Below are 26,400 nucleotides of genomic sequence, written 5' to 3' on the forward strand. Positions count from 1 at the left end.
AAATAAATGGCTTATACAGAAATGAAAATAAATGAACTACAGCTTTCAACATCTACACAAATGACTCTCAAAGTTTGAAAGAGTAAAGCAAGTTGCAGAACAACGTATACAGTATGATATCATTTACAAAAAAGGCAAAAAAACAAAACTAAACATCATATTGTTTAGCGATAGTCACGTAGGTATTAAAATCCATTAAGAAAAGCAAAGAAGCCTGACCTGTGGTGACACAGTGGTTAAAGCCTCGACCCAGAACATGGGGTAGCCGGTTCGAAACCCTAGGCTTGCCCGGTCAAGGCACATATGGGAGTTGATGTTTCCTGCTCCTTCCCCCTTCTCTCTCTCTCTCTCTCTCTCTCTCTCTCTCTCTCTCTCTCTCTCAAAAGGGACAAATAATATCTAAAACAGAAAAAAAAAAAAAAAAAAAAGAAATGACTAAGACAATCCACTGCAGTGGTAACTCCAGGGTTTGCGAGCAGGGGCATGTGATTGAGAAGGGAGGCAGGGGGCTCCGGGGTGAGGCGGGGCTTTATTTCATAAACACATGAATCGCCTGGATATATGTGCTCACAGTAACCGTAAGTGTGGGTGCGATGGCCCAGGAAGATGGCGCAGAATAAGAGGGAAAAGGAGCATCGACACTGGAAGGCGCTAGTGAAGGAGGAAGTTCCCGAGGCCTGATCGGGAACCCTGTGAACACTGGGAGGGCAGTTAGGAAAGAGAGCCAAGGGCATGCTGGCAGGTTGGACAGAGCCAGTCCAGTCCAGTACCATTTACATAAAGGTTTGAAACACAAGTCATTCTACGAAACGTTGAACAATTCTATAGATATATAGAGATAGAGATAGATATATGTAGTAAAAGTATAAAATGCACATAAAAAACTCACCTAAACTCAGGATAGTGGTTAGGTTGAAGGAGGATGGAAGGTCTGGGGTTCTAGGCACCTGACATATTGCAACTTGACTTACATACAATCTGTGTGGTAGATATTCAGCACATTTTACAGATAAGGAAATTGAGGCTCAGGGAAGTGAACCGGTTGGAATTTCAATCCCATCCGGTATTTTGACATTGGATTCACTGGCTGAGCGAAAGAAAGAACAGCCCCTCCGGGACTCCCGGGACTCCTCCCGAGCTCCCTTCCTGATCCACACGGGATAAAAACCTGCTGCCTTCTCAGCGGACACCGAGATTCGCTCTGGTCCCGCCCCAGCGCGTTGGCCCCGCCCCAGACGGCTCAGCCCTAGCGGCACTCATGAATATGCAAACAGGAGGGAGATATTTAACGACGCCGGCGCCAGATACAGATCCCTTCCCGGTGCTGCACGCTCCGTCCCTGTCCTCAGTCCGGCCCCCTTCTCCTGTGCCTATCACTCCCTGCGGAGTCGCCGTCAGCATGTCGGAAAAACTGCCTTACAAAGTCGGTGAGTTCCAGCACATGCAGCAGGCCGCTTCTGCTTCGTGTGGACTGGAGGCCCGCTCCGGCGAACGCCGCGGGGCCAAGGAGGGGGCTCCCCTCAGGACCCCTTGAATCGCTGGCTTGGCGCGCTCCTGGCGGCGCGACGCCGCCTGGGGGTTGGAGTTCTCTCGCAGCGGCCACCGGGTCGTCGGGGGTGGCCTCGGACTACAAGTCCCGGCATACCTCGCGAGGCCCATGGCTACGGCGCGTACTGCGGGGCCGCCAAGTGGCGGCGTGTTTCGCTCAGAGTTCATTGGGGCAGGTGGGGAGGGCGACCCTGGCAGAGGCCTGCCAGGACCTACACCAGGAGGTCCGGATCCTGCTTCCGGAGCCTGGACCGGCCACTTGGCCAGCTGGGTGGCCCCGGACAGGTGCCAGTCCGTCTCTGAGCCTACTACAGGGAAGGCGAGGGCACTGGAACCCTAAAGGGTGTGTGAGGAGAGGCCTGGAGAGCGAGCCCAAGGCCGGCATAGTCCATTCACAGGGGACTTTGGGCTTGTTACTCAATCTCTGGGGTCACCCTCCTGGCCTGTAGGGACTGTCTTGTAGAGAATTTCGAAGAAAACTTGGAGTGGTTAGAAAAATCCTTCCTGCTGTCCCATGGACTGAAGCTGATGTATATAACTGTACATAGTTTATGGGAGGATGGGCACCATCTTCTGCCTTTATTCTAGATTGATTCGTTTTTTTCTCACGGCTCTGTAGGGTAGGACTGTTACTTTATCATTTTATCATGAGTATACCGAGAGACAGGAAATAATGATAACTTGCCCACAATCTTACAGCTGGAACGAGGTGGAGCAGGATATGAACCGAGGCCCTTTAGGCCTCTGAGCACATCTTTTCACCACTGTATGAACACACTTGAAGCAACACTAATAATGAACTTTCAGCAGAAACTATTTCAGGCTGGCTCCTTAAAAATTTTCCCCCCATTGATTTGAGAGAGAAGCATCAACTCCTTGCTCCACTTAATAGTTGCATTTAGTTGTGTACTCCTCGGTTGCTTCTCCTCTGTGGCCTGACCAGGGATGGAACCCGCGAACTTAGTGCCCCAGGATGGCGCTTTATACACTGGGGCACCTGGCCAGGGCCTGTCTAGCAGGTTTTTTTTTTTTGGTTTTTTTTTTCACAGAGACAGAGAGTGAGTCAGAGAGAGGGATAGACAGGGACAGACAGACAGGAACGGAGAGAGATGAGAAGCATCAATTATTAGTTTTTCATTGCACATTGCAACACCTTAGTTGTTCATTGATTGTTTTCTCATATGTGCCTTGACCGCGGGCCTTCAGCAGACCGAGTAGCCCCTTGCTGGAGCCAGCAACCTTGGGTTCAAGCTGGTGGGCTTTTTGCTCAAACCAGATGAGCCCGTGCTCAAGCTGGCGACCTCGGGGTCTCGAACCTGGGTCCTCTGTATCCCAGTCCGACGCTCTATCCACTGTGCCACCGCCTGGTCAGGCTGTCTAGCAGTTTTTAAAGTTAATTCAGTACACCATTAAACTTGGCAAAAGGCATCAACATTTATGGAGCACTTGCTGTGTATCGGTATTTGCATGTGTTTACAGAATAACCTTCAGAGGCAGACCTTATCCCATTATACAATACAGAGAAAGAATCTGAGGCTCTAATGGGAAGTGACTTGCAGAGATTCTGTGAAATGCGGTTGACTTTTGAACAACACGAATCCATTTATGTGTGGCTTTTTTCAGTAAATACACAGTTGGCCCTTAATGTCTCCAGGTTTCACATCCGTGGTATTTTCTTTCAGTTGTTGGTTGAATTTGCCCATGCAGAGGGCCAACGGTATGTATTCTGTGAAATTTTTTTTAAATTTTTATTTATTCATTTTAGGGAAGAGAGAGAGATAGACGAGGTGGGAGGAGCAGGAAGCATCAACTCCCATATGTGCCTTGACCGGGCAAGTCTAGGGTTCTGAACCAGCAACCTCAGTGTCCCAAGTCGATGCTCCATCCACTGCGCCACCACAGGTCAGGCCAATTCTGTGAAATTTTAATGAAGAACTTGAGTATCCACGGATTTTGGTATCCACATGGGTGAGTCCTGGAACCAATCCCCTGGGGATACCAAAGGATGAGTGAAGTTTTGGGGGAGTCAAAAGTTATATACAGAGCTTTAACAGGTGGTGGCGTAGTGGATAGAACGTCAGACTGGGCTGCGGAGGACCCAGGTTCAAGACCCCGAGGTCACCAGCTTGAGCGTGGGCTCATCTGGTTTGAGCAAAGCTCATCAGCTTGGACCCAAGGTCGCTGGCTTGAGCAAGGGATTACTTGGTCTGCTGTAGCCCCACGGTCAAGGCACATATGAGAAAGTAATCAATGAACAACTAAGGTGTCACAACAAAACACTAATGATTGATGCTTCTCATCTCTCTCCATTCCTGTCTGTCCCTATCTATCCCTCTCTCTGACTCTCTCTGTCTCTGTAAAAAAAAAAAAAAAAAGTTATATATAGATTTTCCCCCCCATTGATTTGAGAGGGGCGTAGGAGAGAGAGAGAGAGAGACGCATCAACTTACTGCCCCACTTAGTTGTTTTTTTTACAGAGATAGAAAGTCAGAGAGAGGGATAGATAGGGACAGACAGACAAGCTGGCGACCTCGGGGTCTCAAACCTGGGTCCTCCGCATCCCAGTCCGACGTCTATCCACTGCACAACCGCCTGGTCAGGCCCCACTTAGTTGTTTCATTTAGTTGTGCACTTACTAATCACATCCCATATGTGGGAGGAAGCCCCCATCAAGGATGGCCAGACCTTGCCCGGATGACATCTTTAATCCTCAGGACTCAACAAGGTTGGAGATGATTATTCCCACTTCACAGATGAAGAAAGTGAGGCTCAGAGAGGGTCTTGCTGTTGTTCCTCTTGGCTTGTCTGGGCACAGGTCTTCCTGCAACTTCTTTAAGTCCTCAGTTCCTACAGGACCAAAAGCCCCAGAGCTTGGAGCGCCAGACCCTCCTGTGTCGGAGTTGGGGGATCCATGGAAAACTCTGGGGCTGGCCCAACTGCCATGAGGGCAGTGAACTTATTTTTAGCTAGAGGGACAGGTGGTGATAAAGGGGGTGGAGCTTAGCAGATAGGGGAGAACCCGTTGTCCACTACTGCTGCGCCCCTCTTAGGAGCCTTGAGAAGGCCTCTCTCTGGCTGTAGCCCTTCCTGGCCACCAGGCCCACCTCTGCCAGTCACCTATGGAACCTGGTTGCTGCAAACCCCTCTCTGGGCTTTGTCCACATTGCTATATGCTGGGAGTTGGACTCAGTTTAGATTTGTTTCTTTTGTGCCAGCCCCTTTCATGGACCTTCTAGCATTCAGTCTCAACAACAGATACGTTCAGTAAACATTTGCTGACCCCTTCTCTGTGCCAGACTGCTGAGCCTTGGACATACAAAGGTGACTCAAGGATGAGGTTGGCACAGACGTGCGTACAGATAATGTAATAAATATTGTCTCCATTTTATGAGTTCTGCCCACTTCTCTCTCTCTACAGGCACACCCCCCCCCCCCCCCGATTCTAGTCACCCTTCTCACAGGTTTCCCCGTGTCTTGCTCCACAGATATATGCAGCAACCAAAGAGACTTTTGAAAAGACAGACTAAACTGGTCATGACCCTTCCTCTTAAAACAGTAGGCTTCCCGCCTCACTGGGAATCCAGTCCTGACTTACCTTACTCCCTCTACGAGAGTCACCTGGAGCGTTCCTTTCCTCCAGTAGAAATACACCAAGTTCTTTCCTGTTTCCAGGTTTTTGTTGAGCACCTACTGTTTGTCAGGTCTCTACCAGGTGCTTGGGGAGGCTAAGAGAACCCACTTGGGTTAAAGCCCTGAGGTGGGAGTGAATTTGGTTTGAAGATAGTAAGGACCAACAGGGAGCAGACCCCTGTGGTTGAGCAGCTGGGGGGGGGAGACAAGGGTGGGCAGTCCTGTGGGTAGGGCCTGGAGGCCATCTGGGGCATGAGGATTTTATTCATGGGTAAGGGGAAGCCATTGATTATTTGCTTTTTTACTTTAGCAGAAGAGTGGAGGTGATATATACCGTATTTTTTGCTCCGTAAGACACACTTTTTCCCCACAAAAGAGGGGGAAATGCCCATGCTTCTTATGGGGTGAAAAACATGTATTTTATTAAATATTTTAACATCATTTGGTTCAGAATATTTTTTTTTTTTTTCCTCCTTAAAACCCTAGGTGTGTCTTATGGTCAGGTGCGTCTTATGGAGCGAAAAATAAGGTAATTTAAATTTTATAAAGCCTCTACCTCTGGCTTCTGTGGGGAGAATAGTAGACCAGAGAGAAGGCTGCTTCAGTGATCTGAGGTGATGAGATGTGGTTGGATTGCTTGCACATTTGGGACTTTGAACCAACAATATGCTGATGGATTGGAAGGAGATAAAAGGGGGAAAAGGAATCAATATAATTTTTGTCTGGTGTGGCTGGTCGAATGGAATGTCCTAAAATGGGAAATTTCCTAAATTTGAGGAATAACAGGTTTGGGGAAGGAGAGTATGGAGTCATGAGGGTTCCAACTTGGTGCACAATAGATCCAATTGTGCATCTAAGTGCAGAGAGATGCTGAGTAGGCAACTGGATTAAATGGAGCTCGTGTTCAAGGGAGAAGTCAGGCTGGAGGTAAACACGCGGGAGTCATTGCTGTAGAGAAGGTATTTAAAGGAAAAGGGAGGTGATGGAGAACTGAGGACTTCCAGACATCAGTTACCTACAGGAAGAGGAGACAGGAAGGTAGGAGGAAAACCCCAGAGGACCGGTAGGGGATCAGTGCTTCAGGGAGAAACATGAACCTAGGTACTTGACTCTCAGATGTGGGGAGCAGGTGGTCTTGGGAGACCCTGAGAAGAGCAGTATCCGTGGAATAGTGAAGTCCTCAAGGATGTGACAGGATATGGGATTAGACCGCATAGAGCAGAGACAGCCCATCTATTGTACAAAAGAATGCCTGCTCTGTAGCTACAGATGAGCAGGATGAGTCGATTCCGTGGAGGAAAAGCCGTGTAGTTCTGAATTCTCAATGAATTGTGAAGATCATCAGTTAATGAGGAAAGCTGTTAGAGGTTTGGAGAAAGTAGAAAAGGAGAATAAATTTACTAGGAAAATGTAATAGGATTACCAGTGTGTCCCATGAAATTTGTATCTTTTTTTTTTTCTTTGTGACAGAGAGAGAGGGACATATAGGGACAGACAGACAGGAAGGGAGAGAGATGAGAAGCATCAATTCTTCATTACGGCACCTTAGTTGTTCACTGATTGCTTTCTCATATGTGCCTTGACTGGGGGGCTAGAGCAGAGTTGCTCAAGCCAGCGACCTTTGGGCTCAAGCTGGAGACCATGGGGTTGTGTCTATGATCCCACGCTCAAGCCAGGGATCCCCACATTGAAGCTGGTGAGCCCGCCACTCAAGCTGGCGACCTCGGGGTTTCGAGCCCAGATCCTCTGCGTCCCAGTCCAATGCTCTCTATCTACTGCGCCGCCATCTGGTCAGGCAAATTTGATTCTTAATAAATGAGAACTTTTGGTGTGGCTGTCGTTTTTTCCTGCTGGCCACTGGCTTCAGTGGAGTGGAGTGTTGAATTTAGCCAGGGTGGGAGTTTTGCCATGCGTTATCAGAGGACCAAAGGGTAGAAAGGACAGCGAAATCTTAAACTCTGAAAGGAAGGAATTGAACATGAAGGTGATGCTGCAAGGGGCAGTGAAGGTTGGTAGGATTAATGGATTAGAGGTTCTGGCCCTGACTGGCCACACCTTACTGGAGTTAGGGCTCTAGAGGGAGAGGATTAGAAAGGTGGGGACGACCAGTCAGTTGCTTGAAATCAGTATTTCCAAAGGAGGGTATCACTGGTGATGGCCTGCCAAGGCGGGCAGGGTGGGTAGAGGTGGTGACAGGCGGAGGGATATTTCATGTCTGAATTGTACAGCAGGAAACAGGCTGACTTAATCAGGTTTAGTATTTATTATTAAATTCTCTACTCAGTTACCACCCCCTTGGGTAATTGACAGGATCTAAGCTTCCTTAAAGATGATGATCATCAGCAGTCCCAGGCCCCATCCTAGATCTATTGAATCTGATTTTCCAGGAGAGATTTACAGGCACGACAGATGACTCCTGAGGGAAAGCACTACTGACCTTCAGAATGGGCTAGTGTGTGTGTGGGGGGGGTAGGGAGAGTGAGATTATTAGAAGAGGATTGAGCCTGACCAGGCGGTGGCGCAGTGGATAGAGCATCCAACTGGGATGCGGAGGACCCAGGTTCGAGACCCCGAGGTCGCCAGCTTGAGTGTGGGCTCATCTGGCTTGAGCAAGGAGTCACTGGTCTGCTGAAGGCCTGTGGTCAAGGCACATATGAGAAAGTAATCAATGAACAACTAAGGTGTCGCAATGAGAAACTGATGATTGATGCTTCTCATCTCTCTCCGTTTCTGTCTGTCCCTATCTATCCCTCTCTCTGACTCTCTCTCTCTCTCTCTGTCCCTGTAAAAAAAAAAAAAGAGAGAGTAGAAGAGGATTGAGACCGTAAGAGAGCTCATAATAATATCCTTTTTTCCTGCCTGAGAATTTGGACAAATTTGAGACATATAGGGTGGCAGATGGAAGCCAAAATATAACTTTCACTACTAATAACATTGAAGCCAGAGGATGTAGATTAGTGTTGAAGTTCAGTGATCCTAACTGAACCCCAAAGTTCAGTTACGACTTCATTACAAGCAAGGTGGCCCTGGGTAGGTCTCTATGTGGAAGAGCATGCTTCCTGTGGGCAGGGGGGCTGCTCCTTGCTTGCCATAGAAGGGAGAGGTGAACTGAGCATGCCCAATTGATTCCTCCCAACTTGACTAATCAGACAGGTCACTTCATCTCCCCTGGGGCAAAGAGGACCCAGGAGTGTCACTTAAACGCCTGACCTGTGGTGGCGCAGTGGATAAATCATTGGTCTTTAATACTGGGGTTGCCAGTTCAAAACCCCGGGCTTGCCTCATCAGGGCACATAGGAGAAGCAACTACTTCGAGTTAATGCCTTCCACTCCTCTCCTCCTCTCTCTAAAATCAATAAATTAAAAAAACAAAATTTCACTTACCTAGATGAGTTCTCTCCATGTGGAAACATCAGGAGTGGAGAAGGTGTGTTTTCATATCTTTAAGATCAAAGAACTGTGCAGAACCAAGGTGTTAGATAATATCATTTATGAGTGTTGAAGTCAGCCAGAGTGATGACTTGGAAGATGGGTAGACAGACAAGAACTAAAATCTTTAGGGAATGAGGAGTTGCTGGTGGCAGCAGAGAAAGCAGTGGGAAGTATATATACATATATATAGGCTGATAGCTTTTTTTTTTTTTTTTTTTTTAAGATTTTATTTATTCACTTTAGAGAGGGAGACCGAGAGAGAAAGAAGGGGAGGAGGAGCAGGAAGCATCAACTCCCACGAGTGCCTTGACCAGGCAAGCCCAGGGTTTCGAACCAGTGACCTCAGCGTTACAGGTCGACACTTTACCCACTGCACCACTGCAGGTCAGGCCTGATAGCTATTTTTTAAGGGGACACTGACCTGTGTAAGCTACATGTACTTGTGCGATTCATTGAGTGAATGCGTTCTTCCACAAGACTGTAAGCTGAGGCTAGGCAGGGGCCGTGTCTTTCTTTTTTGACTGCCTGAGCTCCGAAAATCCTTATGGAACAAGTGACAGAGCCGGTGACCAGCCAGCTCAGCCCAGTGTTTGGAGTCCACAAGTGAGCAGTGGAGTGCTCCCTGGTTGCTCATGGGACTCTCACCCATCCTGCCCCTGCAGCTGACATCAGCCTGGCCTCCTGGGGACGCAAGGCCCTGGACCTCGCGGAGAACGAGATGCCCGGCCTGATGCGCATGCGGGAGATGTACTCCGCGTCCAAGCCACTGAAGGGCGCCCGCATCGCTGGCTGCCTGCACATGACCGTTGAGACAGCCGTCCTCATCGAGACGCTCGTCGCCCTGGGTGCTGAGGTGAGGCCCGCAGCTGTTCTGTGCGGAGCGGGAAATTCACTTTGCTGCCCCTACAGGCCCAGCTAGGGCGCCAGCCTCCTTACTGTGCTTCAGTTTTTGTGGTGACGCTTGTGTAAAAATTTTTTTCTAACTGGGAAGGTAGCATCTAAGTGACCTCAATTCACATCCTCCTGAGGAGCTCTGGTAGGAAAACTTCAACCCTACTGTCCTATCATGGAGGGACTGGCTCTCATTGGCCCTCCTCCTAGGGTCATGTGCCTGCCCTGGGCCTATAGTGGCTGCCAGCGGAATGGTGTGCTCTGATTGGTTCAGCCTGGGTCATGTGTATGTGACTGACAACTCTTCTAATCTTTAGGAGTCTGAACAAGATAGTGTCCTAAAGAGAGCAGGGCAGAGCAGCCAACACCAACTACAGACTACACTAGGGTTCAGTCCTTGGACCTCTTCTTTCTTTTCAACATTCGCATTCTTGGTGATGTGATTTTATGGCTTTAGATACTATCTATTGTACCTGGCCATGCCTACCAGATAAACCTACTAGCCTAGACTTCTCCCCGGAACTCCAGACCTGTATATTCAGCAGATGTTTGTCATCTACACTGGAGATCTAATAGACATCAACCTCAATATGTCCACACCAACTCATGATCTCTTACACCCCCACGCCCCATTTCTGCAGGCTTTGCCACATAAACAAATGGAAATTCAGCCTTCCAGGGTTTCTTAGTTCAAGAACCTGAAGTCATCCTGACTCCTTTCTCTCTCACTCCAACAGCAGCAAATCTGGTCAGCTCGGGCTTCAAATTATATATATATCTATTATCACCTCCACTACTACTGTTACATCTCTTGTCTGACCTTCACTTGTCTCCTTGCTTCCTTGTGGAGCCCTCTCTCTTCTATGCAGCACCAGAGTGATTTTTAAAACATAAATTCGGGCCTGATCTGTGGTGGCGCAGTGGATAAAGCGTCGACCTGGAACACTGAGGTCGCTGGTTCAAAACCCTGCACTTGTCTGGTCAAGGCACATAAGGGAGTTGATGCTTCCTGCTCCTCCCCCTTTCTCGCTCTCTCTCCTCTCTAAAATGAATAAATTAAAAATAAACAAAAAACCCACCTAAGTCCGGTCTTGTCACTGTTCCAGCTCCCATTCACTCACGAGTGCCCCCCAAGCTGTGGTCGCAGCGCTGGCTGGGCCTCCACAGGCTTCTCACTCTGGCTCCAGGGCTTTTCCTTATCCCTGTCCAGTGACCCAGATGCTTCCTGTCTCGCTGGCTTTTCTAGGTGCGGTGGTCCAGCTGCAACATCTTCTCTACCCAGGACCACGCAGCAGCTGCCATTGCCAAGGCTGGCATTCCAGGTGAGTCCTGCTTGCCGCTGGAGATTGTGGGAATGCATGACGGGGCTTGGCTTCTCCATGTTTGCTTCACTGACTTCTGCAGTGACAGGCTTCCCTGCAGCAGGGGAGAGGAGTCATGAGCACAGTCTAGCCTAAAGGCCCACAGGAAAGAGCAGTTTTGTTCCACTATCATCTAAAATTCTATGGCAGGTGTGTATCGTCCCAGCCTGTTCTGTGACCAAGAAGGGTGGGATTTTTTTTTTTTTTTTTTAATTTTTTTTTTTTCTGAAGCTGGAAATGGGGAGAGACAGTCAGACAGACTCCCGCATGCGCCCCACCGGGATCCACCCGGCACGCCCACCAGGGGCCACGCTCTGCCCACCAGGGGGCGATGCTCTGCCCCTCTGGGGCGTTGCTCCGCCACAACCAGAGCCACTCTAGCGCCTGGGGCAGAGGCCAAGGAGCCATCCCCAGCACCCGTGCCATCTTTGCTCCACTGGAGCCTTGGCTGCGGGAGGGGAAGAGAGAGACAGAAGAGGAAAGAGGGGGGGGTGGAGAAGCAAATGGGCGCTCCTCCTATGTGCCCTGGTCGGGAATCGAACCCGGGTCCCCCGCACGCCAGGCCGATGCTCTACCGCTGAGCCAACCGGCCAGGGCCGGGATCTTTTTCTTTTTACAGAGACAGAGTGTCAGAGAGAGGGATAGATAGGGACAGACAGGAACGGAGGTAAGAAGCATCAATCATCAGCTTTTTGTTGTGACACCTTAGTTGTTCGATTGCTTTCTCATATGTGCCTTGATCGTAGGGCTACAGCAGAACCCCTGGCTCAAGCCAGCGACCTTGGTTTGTTTTTTTTTTGGTTTTTTTTGGAGACAGAGAGGGAGGCCTGACCTCTGGTGGCACAGTGGATAAAACGTCGACCTGGGAACACTGAGGTTGCTGGTTCAAAACCCTGCACTTGTCTGGTCAAGGCATATATGGGAGTTGATGCTACCTGCTCCTCCCCCCTTTCTCTCTCTCTCTCTCTCTCTCCCCCCCTCCCTCCCTCCTCTCTAAAATGAATAAATAAAAATAAATAAATAAATAAATATATAAAAAAAGAGACAGGGAGTCAGAAAGAGGGATAGATAGGGACAGACAGACAGGAACAGAAAGAGATGAGAAGCATCAATCATTAGTTTTTTATTGCAACACCTTAGTTGTTCATTGATTGCTTTCTCATATGTGCCTTGACCGCGGGGCTACAGCAGACCAAGTAACCCCTTGCTCAAGCCAGCGACCTTGGGTCCAAGCTAGTTAGCTTTGCTCAAGCCAGATGAGCCCGCGCTCAAGCTGGCGACCTCAGGGTCTTGAACCTGGGTCCTCCGCATCCCAATCCAACGCTCTATCCACTGCGCCACCTCCTGGTCAGGCAGGGGATCTTGTTTTATTGGGAACCACTTGGTGGAGAGGAGGGGAAGTTTCTTAAAAAAAGGATGTCATTCTGTCTCCAAAAGAAGCGAGGAGGAATATGGTCAGAAAAAGAGCCCCAGGCTCTGGCCAGTTAGCTCAGTGGTAGATCGTTGGCCTGGCGTGTGGGAGTCCCGGGTTCGATTTCCGGCCAGGGCACACAGGAGAAGCGCCCATCTGCTTCTCCAACCCTCCCCCTTTCCTTCCTCTCTGTCTCTTCCCCTCCTGCAGCCAAGGCTCCATGGGAGCAAAGTTGGCCCGGGCGCTGAGGATGGCTTTATGGCCTCTGCCTCAGGTGCTAGAATGGCTCTGGTTGCAACAGAGCAACGCCCCAGATAGGCAGAGCATCGCCCCCTGGTGGGCATGCCGGGTGGATCCTGGTCAGGCGCATGCGGGAGTCTGTCTGACTGCCTCCCCGTTTCCAACTTCAGAAAAATACATAAAAAGAAAAAAAAAAGAAAGAGCCCCAGAGGTTCATTGCCTGAGGTCTGATGGCCCAGGGGGCTAGGGAAGGACCAAAACTAGGAGGAGGAACTTTAACAAACTGCTGGAGAAACTGGCCGTGGATCAGCCTGGCCCTGTGGAGGGGAGTGGTTAGCTCTGATGGTGGTTAATTGGCCTTAGGTGGAGAGGAAAGGGTCAGGAGAATCCCTCCAGAGACTGACCAGGGCTGGATAGACATGTCTTCCATTCCTCAGCCTTGGTTGGGCTTCGTGGCTCTTTCTAGGGAAATGCCTTGTTTTTAAGCTCAGCAGTCTACCCTGCTTGGCCAGTGGCCTTCACTCACAGGAGGTTCATGGGAGCCCCACACAAGTGTCCCAGTCATACCGTATGACAGGAGGAGCCTGGACTGGCGGCAATGTCTGGCAAAGAGAAAGTGCTCTGTACTAGTAGCAGCTATTGGTAATTTTTTGGCCAGACTTTGCCTGAGACCTCCCACCCCAAAGACTGCTGGGCCCTCAAGTCCTCTCAGTGGAGGAGGCCTTGGGTCTTGCCTCGTGTACATACCTGAGTGTGGCTTCCTGCCCATGGAGCCCCCCTTGGAGCCCAGACAGAAGGGGATAGGAGAGTACATAATTATTTCCAGTTACCTCTCTGGCCCCCATCTCAGTTAAGCCATACTCTTTTCTCCATTTACCCGTGAGGAAATTGTGGCTTAGAGAGGTGAAGTGAATTGCCCAGAGTCACTCGGCTGGTGAGTGCAGAGCCAGGATTTGAACTCAGATCTCCCTGGCTTCAAGTTATGTTCTTGTCACCTCTGAGTCCTCAGAGGGGCTGGACATGTCCCGGCATGGGAGTTAGGAAGGAGACAGTACTGGCTCTGCCCAGGTAGCTCCCCGGAGCAGGGACCAGCGAGGAAGGCAGACTTTGATGTGCCACTTACCCCTCAGTGTACGCCTGGAAGGGCGAGACAGACGAGGAGTACCTCTGGTGCATCGAGCAGACGCTGTACTTCAAAGACGGGCCTCTCAACATGGTTCTGGACGACGGCGGCGACCTCACCAACCTCATCCACACCAAATACCCACAGCTCCTGTCGGGTGTGTAGGGCGGGCTGGGGTTGGCGATCTAGATGAAGCTTGCTGGCCCATGTGAGGCCTGGCAGGATTCCCAGCACCTCAAGCAGCAGATTCTGTGGAAGGTGTGAGGATGGCAGGTCCCGGCAGCCATTCTGGGGCCTGGCCTCCTCCTGACTTCCGGTGGCGTGGGGCCAGGGTGGCTGAGATGGTGGTCCATGGGCAAGCGTAAGCCGGGGTCAGAGTGAGTCAGCTTTGTTAAAAGCAGGGCGAGAGGGAAGTGGGGCGAGGGAGGCAGTGAGTGCTAAAGGCCTGGGGCAGGAAAGGACTGACTGCAGGAAACAGGAGCCAGCACGGTAGCTTCCTCCAGTGGGAGGGAGGAATGCAGGACGTGGCTGGAGCTTTAGGGAAGGCCAGATGTATGCGTACTAGGCTAAGAGAAGAGAATCTGGCTTGATCCTGAGAGCAAATGGAAATAATTGGAGGGGTTTGAAAAGATTTTTCTGAAAACGTACACGTTCTAAATGGCTGCTTGGTGGAGGCTGGGTTGTGGCCGGGAGATGAGGTGAGTAGTGAAGGAAGAAGGGGCTGGGGCGCTGGCAGGGGCTGGAGTTGGGGAGTGGCCTGGGGATGGTGGGAACTCCTCCCGCATGCGAGCCTGGGTGATTGGGTGGACTGGGGTGTCAGTCACAGAGATGTGAACTGGGGCGCTGGCAGGGGCTGGAGTTGGGGAGTGGCCTGGGGATGGTGGGAACTCCTCCCACATGCGAGCCTGGGTGATTGGGTGACTGGGGTGTCAGTCACAGAGATGTGAACTGGGGCGCTGGCAGGGGCTAGAGTTGGGGAGTGGCCTGGGGATGGTGGGAACTCCTCCCGCATGCGAGCCTGGGTGATTGGGTGGACTAGGGTGTCAGTCACAGAGATGTGAACTGGGGCGCTGGCAGGGGCTAGAGTTGGGGAGTGGCCTGGGGATGGTGGGAACTCCTCCCGCATGCGAGCCTGGGTGATTGGGTGGACTAGGGTGTCAGTCACAGAGATGTGAGCCCAGAAAGAGGGGTGGCTTTAGGGGCTAAGGATGAGGAGTTTGGGTGAGCTCAGGTATAGGTTCTTGGGGCGTCATTCCACAGCAGCCCCCTCCCCTGGCCAATGCCTTGGGCACCCCTTCCTGATCTGAGGCTCACCCCTTTCCCTCTTGTTCAGGCATTCGAGGCATCTCTGAGGAGACCACGACAGGGGTCCATAACCTATACAAGATGATGGCCAACGGGATCCTGAAGGTTCCTGCCATCAATGTCAACGACTCCGTCACAAAGGTGAGCCTGTGGGGCGGTGACAGTTCCAGCTGTTGGCTCCCAGTGCAGCTTGGGAGTACGCTCCTGAGGAAGGACCCTGGGAAGGCTGCAGGCTGGGGACTTGAATTAGTGTGTTAAGGAGAGGAAGAACTACACAGCGAGACCTGCATATCAAGAGCTTTAAAGTGAAGCAGATTCTTTGACAGGCAGTCTTTGCTAGTAACTGATCCTGAAGAAGCCTTCTAGCCTGACCTGTGGTGGCACAGTGCATATACCATCGACCTGGAACGCTGGGGTCGCCGGTTCAAAACCCCGGGCTTGCTCGGTCAAGACACATTTGAGAGGCAACTACTATGAATTGATGCTTCCTGCTCTTCTCCCCACTCTCACCCTTTTCTCTTTTTCTCCTCTCTCTAAAATCAATAAATAAAATCTTTTTGTAAGTAATTTCTTTTTTTTTTTTTGAGGCAGGGAGAGAGACAGGAACGTCAAGCTTTTCCTGTATGTGCCCTAAGCAGAGCTCGAACCAGCAGCCTCTGGGCTTTGGGATGACGCTCTAACTGAGCTATCTGGCCAGGGCAATAAAATCTTGGGGGGGAAAAAGGAGGTCTTGAGGCCAGTCAGGCTTAGAGGTATATGAGGGCATTAATGAGTCCTAGGTGATCAGCCCAAGGCCCACCGGGCCAAGCTGCTGAGTGGGTCTGAGGCCCCAGGGCCTTGCTTGTCCCCATTGTCCCCTTGCCCCTCTCCTTTCAGAGCAAATTTGACAACCTCTATGGCTGCCGCGAGTCCCTCATTGATGGCATCAAGCGGGCCACAGATGTGATGATTGCTGGCAAGGTGGCAGTGGTAGCAGGATATGGCGACGTGGGCAAGGGTTGTGCCCAGGCCCTGAGGGGTTTTGGGGCCAGAGTCATCATCACCGAGATTGACCCCATCAACGCGCTGCAGGCCGCCATGGAGGGTACGGTAGGGTGAGGGTCGGCTAGCAGCCACGGGGGCCAGAGGAAGTGCAAGGCCATCCTGGATGACCCATGTCCACTGTCTGCGCAGGCTATGAGGTGACCACCATGGATGAGGCCTGTAAGGAGGGGAACATCTTTGTCACCACCACAGGCTGTGTAGACATCATCCTGGGCAGGTAGGTGCCGGGTAGGGGGCCCAGGGGAGTGAGAGAAGGGGCTGGCTTGGGGCTGCTCTTTGTTCCTGATGGTCTCCCGTGGGCTTGGGCTCCCACAGACACTTTGAGCAGATGAAAGATGACGCTATCGTATGTAACATCGGACACTTTGATGTGGAGATTGATGTCAAGTGGCTGAACGAGAATGCTGTGGAGAAGGTGAACATCAAGCCCCAGGTGAGAGGCCCCAGCCCTTGCAGCAGAGTAGGCATCCGGAGGGCTGAGGGGGCATGTTCGGGGGCTGGCACCAGGGCGGGCACCTGCCAGCTCATTAAACTCTCACGGGACCTGTGAGGTCTGTAGCTAAGAGTTACTTGATAAAAACTGCCTGTCATCATTCATTGAATGTGCCGGAGCCTGTGCTGGAGGCTTAGGGCAACCCAGGCCCTTCATAGGTCCTGTGGGAAGCGGGGAGCCCTGCTGGAGAAAAGAGGGTGGACATTGGGAACACTGCCCTCCCAGGCCTCACTGCTGCTCTGCCCACTTGCAGGTGGACCGCTACTGGTTAAAGAACGGGCGCCGCATCATCGTGCTGGCTGAGGGTCGGCTGGTCAACCTGGGCTGCGCGATGGGTCACCCCAGCTTCGTGATGAGCAATTCCTTCACCAACCAGGTGCTGGCGCAGATTGAACTGTGGACCCATCCGGACAAGTACCCCGTTGGTGTCCACTTCCTGCCCAAGAAGGTGGGTACCCACCTCTAACCCAGGCCAAGGGTCATGTGTCCTACCAGGCCGGGCTTCCCACACAGGGCTTGCCACAGTTCATCTCTCCACCCTCTTAGAGGTCCTTACAGGGTATTTCCAGGGCAGTCATTCCTTTCATTTAACAGAGGAGGAGACTCAGGCCCAAAGAAAGGAATGACTCCCAGAGCGGCAGGGCTGGGTAGTGAGAAGAACGTGGGTTTTGTACTGAGATAGATCCAGGTTTGAATCTCAGCCTTACCACTTAAAGGCTATATAACTGGGGCAAGCTACTTCACTTCTTGTGCCTCTGTTCCCTCCTCTGTAGATTGTAAGGATTTCCTTAGATCAGGGGTCACAAACCCACATGCCTACAGGGGTTGGACAGGTAAATGAGTGAACTGAGCTGGGTGGGGACCAACAGAAGAGCATGTGCCCCAATGAAAAGGTCGGCTAACTGTCATTAACCTGGAACCCAGGCCCATTGGACCAGGGCTCCTGCCATTTCAAGAGAAGCTAGATATTGCCTGGCCTGGTGGTGGCGCAGTGGATAGAGCATCGGATTGGGATGTGGAGGACCCAGGTTCGAGACCCCGAGGTCGCCAGCTTGAGCGCAGGCTCATCTGGTTTGAGCAAGGCTCACCAGCTTGAGCCCAGGGTTGCTGGCTCGAGCAAGGGGTTACTTGATCTGCTGTAGCCCCACGGTCAAGGCACATACGAGAAAGCAATCAATGAACAACTAAGGAGCTGCAACAAAGAATTGATTTTTCTCATCTCTCTCTCCCTTCCTGCCTTTCCCTATCTGTCCCTCTCTCTGACTCTCTCTGTCTTTGCCACAAAAAAAAAAAAGAGAGAGAGAAGCTAGATATTAAGATCTTTGTATGAAATATAGGCAACTTGTTACAGTTTTTAAAAATAACCAAATGGGTCAACTTAGACATATCTGTAAGCCAGCTGCAGCCTGCAGGCTGTAGCACTGTGGTCTTGGAATGAGATGATACCACTAACACACTGAGCATAGCACCTGACATGCTGTGGGTGTGTGGGCAGGGTAACCATGACGATGATAGCTTCTAACATCAAACCCAGATTTCGCACTAGCTGCATACCCCAGTGATCAGAATTGCTTTGTTTTCATCCTGGCTTTTTTGGCCAGTGTCATGGTTGAGCTTGGCCTTGCCACTTAGTCTGTCTGGGCCTCAGTTTCCCTATCAGCTAAATGGTAAAAGTAGCTCTTGCTCGGCTAGCATTTGGCTATTGGAGAGGCTGTGATGGAGCCCCCATACCACTCGTCCCACCCTTTGAAAGGCTTTGAAAGGCTGATTCTGCCAGTGAAAAAAGGAGAGGCCAAGTGTCCCCTTGAGGCCTGGGGCAGCTGCCGTCAGAGCCAGCAAACTCCTTCCTCCCTAGGTCGTATGGGTCACACCTCGCAGATAGCCCAGCAGAACAGTCCTTGCCTCTATTGGCGGCTGGATGCAGTTCAGGGGTTCCTTCCAGAGCTTGGTACCGATTCCGCGTCTTCCATGTTTCTCCCCAGCTGGACGAAGCGGTGGCTGAAGCCCACCTGGGCAAGCTGAACGTGAAGCTGACCAGGCTGACTGAGAAGCAGGCCCAGTACCTGGGCATGCCCCGGGATGGCCCCTTCAAGCCAGATCACTACCGTTACTGAAAACCAGGCCTGCCCGTCTGCCTCGTGGTTGTTGTCCTTGCCCAGGTCCCACCTCTCCTTCCCAAGAGCAAATGGCGCCAACTTTGAGAATGGTTTGTTAACGTCCCCCGACTCCCTGGGGCTGGCCACTCAGTCTTTGGCCTCCCCTGCATCCCTCATCCTGGTTCTCCGTGTGGCGAGGGGAATTGAGAAGCCCCTCCTCAAGCCCTGGTCGCAGCGGAGGTGCATGGGAGATACCCAGAGGGAACCGGGAGCTCAGGGTGTTGGGCTGTCAGTCAGTCGGTCGGTCCTTCTTAGGCTGGAAGTGGGGGCCCCAGCGCCTGTGCACTTTACTATCTAGGCCCCCACCTGGCCTGTGGATGTTGTTCCCATGTTCTCGGTTTACAGGTTCGCTGGCTCCTCGGCCTGTGGCAGATGAGCAGGAGCTATATCAGTGGGCAGGAGGAACTGTAGGAGCTGGAGTGCTCCTGAGAGCCTGGCATTGTGCCGGGCATTGTTCTTAAACCTCAGAACAATGAGGTTGGTACTTTTAGTCCCTATTTTACAGGGGTTATAAAATATACTGTTATGGAATAGCTGAGAAAGGACGAGAGGAATGACAGCTAGAGGTTGAGAGGGGCCAGAGAATCTTAAAAGCAGGCATAGCTCTGCCACCACTTTGTAATGGTTCCTATCACAACCTTGGGTCACAAAGAGGTTAATTTGGTTTATAATGTTTATATAAGGCTTATAATGTTAGAGCAGGAAGGTAGTTAAATAAAAATTTTGGTGCCTAAAACAATTTTGAGCCTTTATTTATACAGATAATCCACTGCCAACAATTAAACAGTTTTAGCCACCATAGTCATACTGCTCCTTCCAGGGGACCCCTTCCTGTGTGAAAGCACACTCCCTCCCCTCAAGCCTGGCTCCTCCCACACATAGGAAATCCCTTCAGAGGTTCCCATCTGTAAGGTCCCATGCAGTCCTCCCCAGTTCCAGTCCCCCAAGGGTTCTAGTTCGTTACCCAGGGCTTTTCCCCCCTTTGCTCTTCGGAGATTCTCTGCCCGTCTGATCTCAGGTCTGCTAATCTGGCACATGAGTGCCACTGGCCAGGCACCCACACTGAAAGATGTGTGTGTCCTAAGCTCCCAACCAGACTCCTGATGTCTGGGCTTACTATCAAGGCTTCATGGGGGCCTGACCTGTTGGTGGCGCAGTGGATAAAGTGTCAACCTGGAAACGCTGAGGTTGCTGGTTCAAAACCCTGGGCTTGCCTGGTCAAGGCACATATGGGAGTTGATGCTTTCTGCTCCTCCCCCCTTCTCCCTCTCTCTCTCTCTCTCTCCCCTCTCTATAGTGAATAAATAAAATCTTTATATAAAAAAATTTAAAACAAACAAACAAAAAACAAACAAAGCTTCATGGGAAAAGAAGGAATTGTCCAAAAGTCCTATAGTATCTAGCCTGGCCAGGGCTGGATATTTTTTCCCCTAGGAAAGGGAACCATTCCTAACAGTTGTTCTAGCTTCTAACAGATCCAATGGTCATGGCCCACTGGACTTTAAATTCTGTAAGGAGAGGATCCATATTGGACTTATTCATAGCAGCCGGCACATAGTAGGTGCTCAGCACACATTTGTTGAATGAATGAATGGTTTAGTTTTCTGTGTAGTTATCTGGACCCAGCAGCTAAGTGGTTTTATCATGAATGGATTGTGGGTCTTTGGCCTCACCCCTGGGGAGCCAAATGCAGCCTAGTTCGTAAGAAATGTCTGGAAAACACAGGACCAATGGTTAAGATAGGTATCTGATTAACGATGACCTTTATCAGCAGCAGCTGCGGTACAAGGTACAAAAGGTTCTTGTCCTTTGGGCTTGCAGTCAAAATGACTGCAAACAAAACAAGATTTTTTTTTTTTTTTTGCATTTCTCTGAAGCTGGAAATGGGGAGGCAGTCAGACAGACTCCCGCATGCGCCCGACCGGGATCCATCTGGCATGCCCACCAGGGGGCGATGCTCTGCCCCTCTGGGGCATCGCTCTGTTGCATCCAGAGCCATCCTAGCGCCTGAGGCAGAGGCCACAGAGCCATCCCCAGCGCCCGGGCCATCTTTGCTCCAATGGAGCCTCGGCTGCGGGAGGAGAAGAGAGAGACAGAGAGGAAGGAGAGGGGGAGGGGTGGAGAAGCAGATGGGCGCTTCTCCTGTGTGCCCTGGCCGGGAATTGAACCTGGGACTCCTGCACGCCAGGCCGATGCTCCACCACTGAGCCAACCGGCCAGGGCCAAAACAAGAATATTTTTTAAGACACAAGAAACATCACTATCTCAGATTTATAAGAACAGCAGGAATAATAGCAGGAGCTTTCCCATTTATAGACAAGTAAAAGGAAGCCAAGAGAAACAGACTTGTCCCGTGCACAGAAGTGTGTTGGCAAGCCTCACCTGGAACACCCATCTTTTTCCTTGTACTCGATCCAGGCGGATCCTGCACTATCCGGGCAATGTTCTGAGGTTTGTCCAGACTGGCTGCGTCACTGCAGGCACAAGACAAGGTCCTTGGAAGGGAGGGAGTTTAGAGGAATTAGAAAGATGGAAGGTTGCCAGTGGACAAGCGGGCCAGGGGAGGTGGTTCCAGCTGTGCTGGCCCTCGAGCCCCACTGTCCTTCCCTCCAAGGGCAGAGATGCATGCTAGCTATCAGGGCGGAGGCAACTGCTCCATATTTTCTGTCTCAGCCTCTAGAATATCCCCCTTTTTTAAAAAAAAAAGTTTCTTAAAAAAAACTTTTTTTTAAATTTGATTTTTAGAGAGGAAGGGAGAGAGAGAAACATCAATTTGCTGTTCCACTTACTTATACATTCATTGGTTGATTCTTGTATGTGTCCTGACGGGATCGGAGCCACAACCTTGGCTCATGGAACAACGCTCTAACCAGAGGAGCGACTACCTGGCCAGGGCTTAGAATCTTTCTTTTACACAGGCCTTTTAAAAATCACCGTGTGCTGGCCCTGGCCGGTTGGCTCAGTGGTAGAGCGTCGACCTGGCGTGCAGGAGTCCCGAGTTCGATTCCCAGCCAGGGCACACAGGAGAAGCGCCCATCTGCTTCTCCACCCCTCCCCCTTTCCTTCTTCTCTGTCTCTTCCCCTCCCACAGCCGAGGCTCCATTGGAGCAAAGATGGCCCAGGCACTGTGGCCTCTGCCTCAGGCGCTAGAATGGCTCTGGATGCAACAGAGCAATGCCCCAGAGGGGTAGAGCATCGCCCCCTGGTGGGCATGCTGGATGGATCCCGGTCGGGTGCATGCGGGAGTCTGTCTGACTGCCTCCCCGTTTCCAGCTTCGGAACAGTCAATAGAACATCAGACTGGGACGCAGAGGACCCAGGTTTGAAACCCCAAGATCGCTGGCTTGAGCGCAGGGTCACTTGCTCTGCTGGAGCCTCCCCCACCCCCTTTAAGGCACATATGAGAAAGCAATCAATGAACAACTAATATGCCACAAGGAAGAAGTGATGCTTCTCTCTCCCTTCCTGTCTGTTCCTATCTATCCCTCTCTCTGACTCTGTCTCTGTCACACACACACAAAAAATCACCGTATGCTGGCCCTGATTGATCGACTCAGTAGTAGTGCGTCATCCTGGCATATGGATGTCCTGGGTTCAATTCCTGGCAAGGGCACCCCATCTCCACCTCTCTTCCTCTTGTTTCTCTCTCTTCTCCTCTCCTCCTGCAACCATGGCTCTATTAGTGTATGTTGGCCCCAGCACTGAACATGGCTCCAGGGCCTCTGCCTCAGTCACTAAAAAATGGCTCCAGTTGCAATGGAGCAGCAGCCTCAGATGGGCACAGCATCGCCCCCTAGTGGGGTTGCTGGGTGAATCCCAGTCAAGGGGCATGCAGGAGTCTGTCTCTGCTTTCCTTCCTCTCACGGCGGGGGGTGGGGGGTGGGGGGTGGGGGGTGGGGGGAGGAGATCACCATATGCCAGTTTGCAACTTCCTGTTTCTTTTAGTGATTCCTTGTGGAAGAGCTGCTGGGGCTTGTCTCCTTACTGGCAGTTCAAGTAGATGATGTCATTTGCAGCCCTTGCAGTTCAAGGTGCTGGGAGTTTCTGTGTGATCCCTGACCTTGGCTGGGCCTTCCTCAAGGACCCTGCTCTCACCTCTATCCCCTTTCCCTAAAGCAGTATCCCAGGTGCTCCCCTTTCAGAGGCCTTCCAAAGATATAATGCACTCAGTTTCTCAGAGGCTCGGAGAATCTAAGAATGAAATTTTAGGAAGCAGCTTGGGACATTTTAGATGATGGGCCTCAATAATCTAGGACTGCCTACTCACTGTTCACCTTAAAAAATAAGTTATGGCCTGACCTGTGGTGGCGCAGTGGATAAAGCATCAACCTGGAAATGCTGAGGTCGCCGGTTCGAAACCCTGGGCTTGCCTGGTCAAGGCACATATGGGAGTTGATGCTTCCAGCTCCTCCCTCCTTCTCTCTCTGTCTCTCTCCTCTCTCTCTCTCTCCCTCTCTCTCCTTTCTAAAATGAATAAATAAATTAAAAAAAAAAGACTAAAAATTATAAAAAAAAATAAAAAAGTAAAAGTTATGCCTGACCAGGCGGTGGCGCAGTGGATAAAGCGTCAGACTGGGATGCGGAAGACCCAGGTTTGAGACCCCGAGGTCGCCAGCTTGAGCGCAAGGTTGCTGGCTCAAGCAAGGGGTTACAACCGGTCTGCTGAAGGCCTGCGGTCAAGGCACATATGAGAGGGCAATCAATGAACAGTTAAGGTGTCGCAATGAAAAACGGATGATTGATGCTTCTCATCTCTCTCTGTTCCTGTCTGTCCCTCTCTCTGACTCTCTTGTCTCTGTAAAAAAAAAAGAAGTTATGCCTGACCAGGCGGTTGCACAGTGGATAGAGCATCAGACTGGGATGCGGAAAGACCCAGGTTCGAGACCCCGAGGTTGCCAGCTTGAGCGCGGGTTCATCTGGTTTGAGCAAAAAGCTCACCAGCTTGGTTGGACCCAAGATCGCTGGCTTGAGCAAGGGGTTACTCGGTCTGCTGAAGGCCCGTGGTCAAGGCACATATGAGAAAGCAATCAATGAACAACTAAGGCGTCGCAAGGAAAAACTGATGATTGATGTTTCTCATCTCTCTTCGTTCCTGTCTGTCTATCCCTCTCTCTGACTCTCTCTGTCCCTGTAAAAAAAAAGAAGAAAGAAAAAAAATTATTTTTACCAGTAAAAATGGGTTTATTTGGGAACAGCAAAGAGTCGAAAATGAGGACACGCAAAACATAACCATAAAGCCTTAGAGCCAAGTCCAACAAATGAAGGAAAAGAAAGGAACCTTACTTTCCAGAGAAAGAGGAAGTTGGAAGAGGTTGTTCTCAATAAAAGTCCATTGAGAACGGTGAGATTTCAGGGAGGTGATGGTTTCTCATTGGTTGAGTTGGGGTAGTCCATTTCTCCAGGATGCAATGTACATACTTTCCTGTTGGGGCCTATAATTGATTCTTTCCTGTTCATTCTTCTATTGAGGTCTCTTCTCTAATTAACAATTCCTGTAGTTGTCATACAGTGGCAGTATTGTGTTAGAGCTTCCCTTTCTGGCCTTTGGACTCCTAAGTGGTTTCCTTCTGTTTTCAGATCACCAAGCCCAACCCACTAGCTCAGGGGTCCCCAAACTTTTTACACAGGAGGCCAGTTCACTGTCCCTCAGACCGTTGGAGGGCCGGACTATAAAAAAAAACTATGAACAAATCCCTATGCACACTGCACATATCTTATTTTAAAGTAAAAAAACAAAACAGGAACAAATACAATATTTAAAATAAAGAACAAGTAAATTTAAATCAACAAACTGACCAGTATTTCAATGGGAACTATGCGCCTGCTTTTGGCTGAGATGGTCAATGTGCGCCTCTCACTGACCACCAATGAAAGAGGTGCCCCTTCCAGAAGTGCAGCGGGGGCGGATAAATGGCCTCGGGGCCACATGTGGCCCGCGGGCCGTAGTTTGGGGCCCCTGCACTAGCTGGTTACTACTTGACAGAGCGAGGCTGTGAGGGAGGAAGGGTTCCTAACCCCTGCTCTTTACTTGGGAGCTGTCAGAGTTAAAAATGCCCGGGGACTAACGGTCAGTGTTTATTTAGCTTGGGAGTGGGAGAAACCCCTCCCAGGCCCCGCACCTCTGGGGATCCCTGGGAGAAAGGAATGATTGGGCAAAAATGGCACCTTTGGGAGCCTCCTAAGGCAGAGCTTTCTGTCTGTAGGGACCCATGGCATCACCCAGCCACAACCAGCCACCCAGTTTTCCTGCCGACCCCTCCGGGAGAGACAGCCCAGTGAGATTGAGTATGGAGTTGTAGCCCTTCTAGTTTCCCTTGAGGGTCAGGTGGGGTGAGCTCTTTAGAAGGGTGAAATTCCTTAATGTTTCCTTTCTGTCTGGGTGGTCTGCATTCCCTGGATTTGGAGGCATCTTCGGGTATTCCCAGGATTAAAGGTAGGGGGCAGCATTGTCTCCAGTTGTCAGATCTGTTGAAACACTTTAAGACCAGGTCCCCAAACTTTTTACACAGGGGGCCAGTTCACAGTCCCTCAGACCATTGGAGGGCCGGACTATAAGAAAAACTATGAACAAATCCCTATGCACACTGCACATATCTTATTTTAAAGTAAAAAAACAAAACAAAACGGGAACAAATACAATATTTAAAATAAAGAACAAGTAAATTTAAATCAACAAACTGACCAGTATTTCAATGGGAACTATGCTCCTCTCACTGACCACCAATGAAAGAGGTGCCCCTTCCGGAAGTGCAGCGGGGGGCCGGATAAATGGCCTCAGGGGGCCGCATGCGGCCTGCAGGCTGTAGTTTGGGGACCCCTGCTTTAAGAGTACAGCCCTAGGTAGGACCAGGGTAACCGGGTTTTCCCCAGACCCGGGAAATAGCCTGTAGGCAGCCTGCTGGACTTCTGATATGAAGTGTACTCTCGAAGGCAAAAGGATCTTTTGGGTCCTTTAAAAAAAGCCACACACTCAGTCACCCTGCATATACTGTTGAGATTTTAGCGCAGTGCAATCCACCTCTCCCTTAAATCTTGCCTCCGAAAAGCTATGCCCGACTTCAGTAGCCACGCCCGCGACCAGTCCTAAGAAGACACACTTACTAGAGAGATCACCAGCCATTCCGGGGCACCTAGGGTCGCTAGGAGAGCCTCTTCCTGGAAGCCCCGTCCCTCAGGTAGTTCGGGTTGCGCACACGGCAGGCGCAGGCGCTGCGGAAAAGGCGGCACCTGCAGGAGGCGCACGGGTCACAGCGGTCCCACTCCGGTTGCTTGCAGCAGGTGTCTCGGGTGGCTACCCGGGAGCGGGTGGTAGGGGCCGGCCCACACCCCCGTCTTCACTGAAGCCTTTTCTTCATGGAAAAGCGGGGCTGCTCGAATCGCCCACTCCCGTCCCATCGTCCTCCTGCTGCCTGGGAACTCTGAGCCGTGGAGGCCATGAAGCAGACATACGCATTCGCTACCCACCGCCCCCGTGCCTCAGCCCTACAGAACGGCCCCGGGGGGGTCCCCACCTGCCCCAGTCATCCTCTTCCTCGGCCTCCACCCTCATCAGACTGACCTGGCCCCGCTGCCCGGCCCTCTTCTCTCCCTAAGGGACGCCACGCATCTCCAGTGTTTACCCACCGCCTCGGCCTTCTCCCTTCCGGTGGATCTGCAGTCCCTCTCAGTTCTGTCTTCATAGCAAATCCGGAGTCCACCCACTTCACCCCCACCACCCTGGGCCCGGCCACTGTGTTGTCTGCTGCTCCGGCCCCTTACAGTCCAGC

General features: G+C 51.1%; 1 protein-coding gene across 1 annotated transcript; it reads left to right on the plus strand.

The window, feature by feature from the left end:
* Positions 1 to 1,269: 1,269 nt before the first annotated feature.
* AHCY (adenosylhomocysteinase) lies at positions 1,270 to 19,373 on the plus strand. Its single transcript, XM_066384046.1, has 10 exons — positions 1,270 to 1,427; positions 9,273 to 9,463; positions 10,748 to 10,823; positions 13,644 to 13,793; positions 14,970 to 15,082; positions 15,818 to 16,025; positions 16,115 to 16,202; positions 16,301 to 16,418; positions 16,732 to 16,926; positions 18,461 to 19,373. The coding sequence occupies exons 1-10, from the start codon at positions 1,400 to 1,402 to the stop codon at positions 18,590 to 18,592; spliced, it is 1,299 nt and encodes a 432-aa protein (XP_066240143.1). The 5' UTR covers positions 1,270 to 1,399; the 3' UTR covers positions 18,593 to 19,373.
* Positions 19,374 to 26,400: the final 7,027 nt, after the last annotated feature.

Source organism: Saccopteryx leptura, chromosome 5, assembly GCF_036850995.1.
Source record: "Saccopteryx leptura isolate mSacLep1 chromosome 5, mSacLep1_pri_phased_curated, whole genome shotgun sequence".
NCBI lineage: Eukaryota > Metazoa > Chordata > Mammalia > Chiroptera > Emballonuridae > Saccopteryx > Saccopteryx leptura.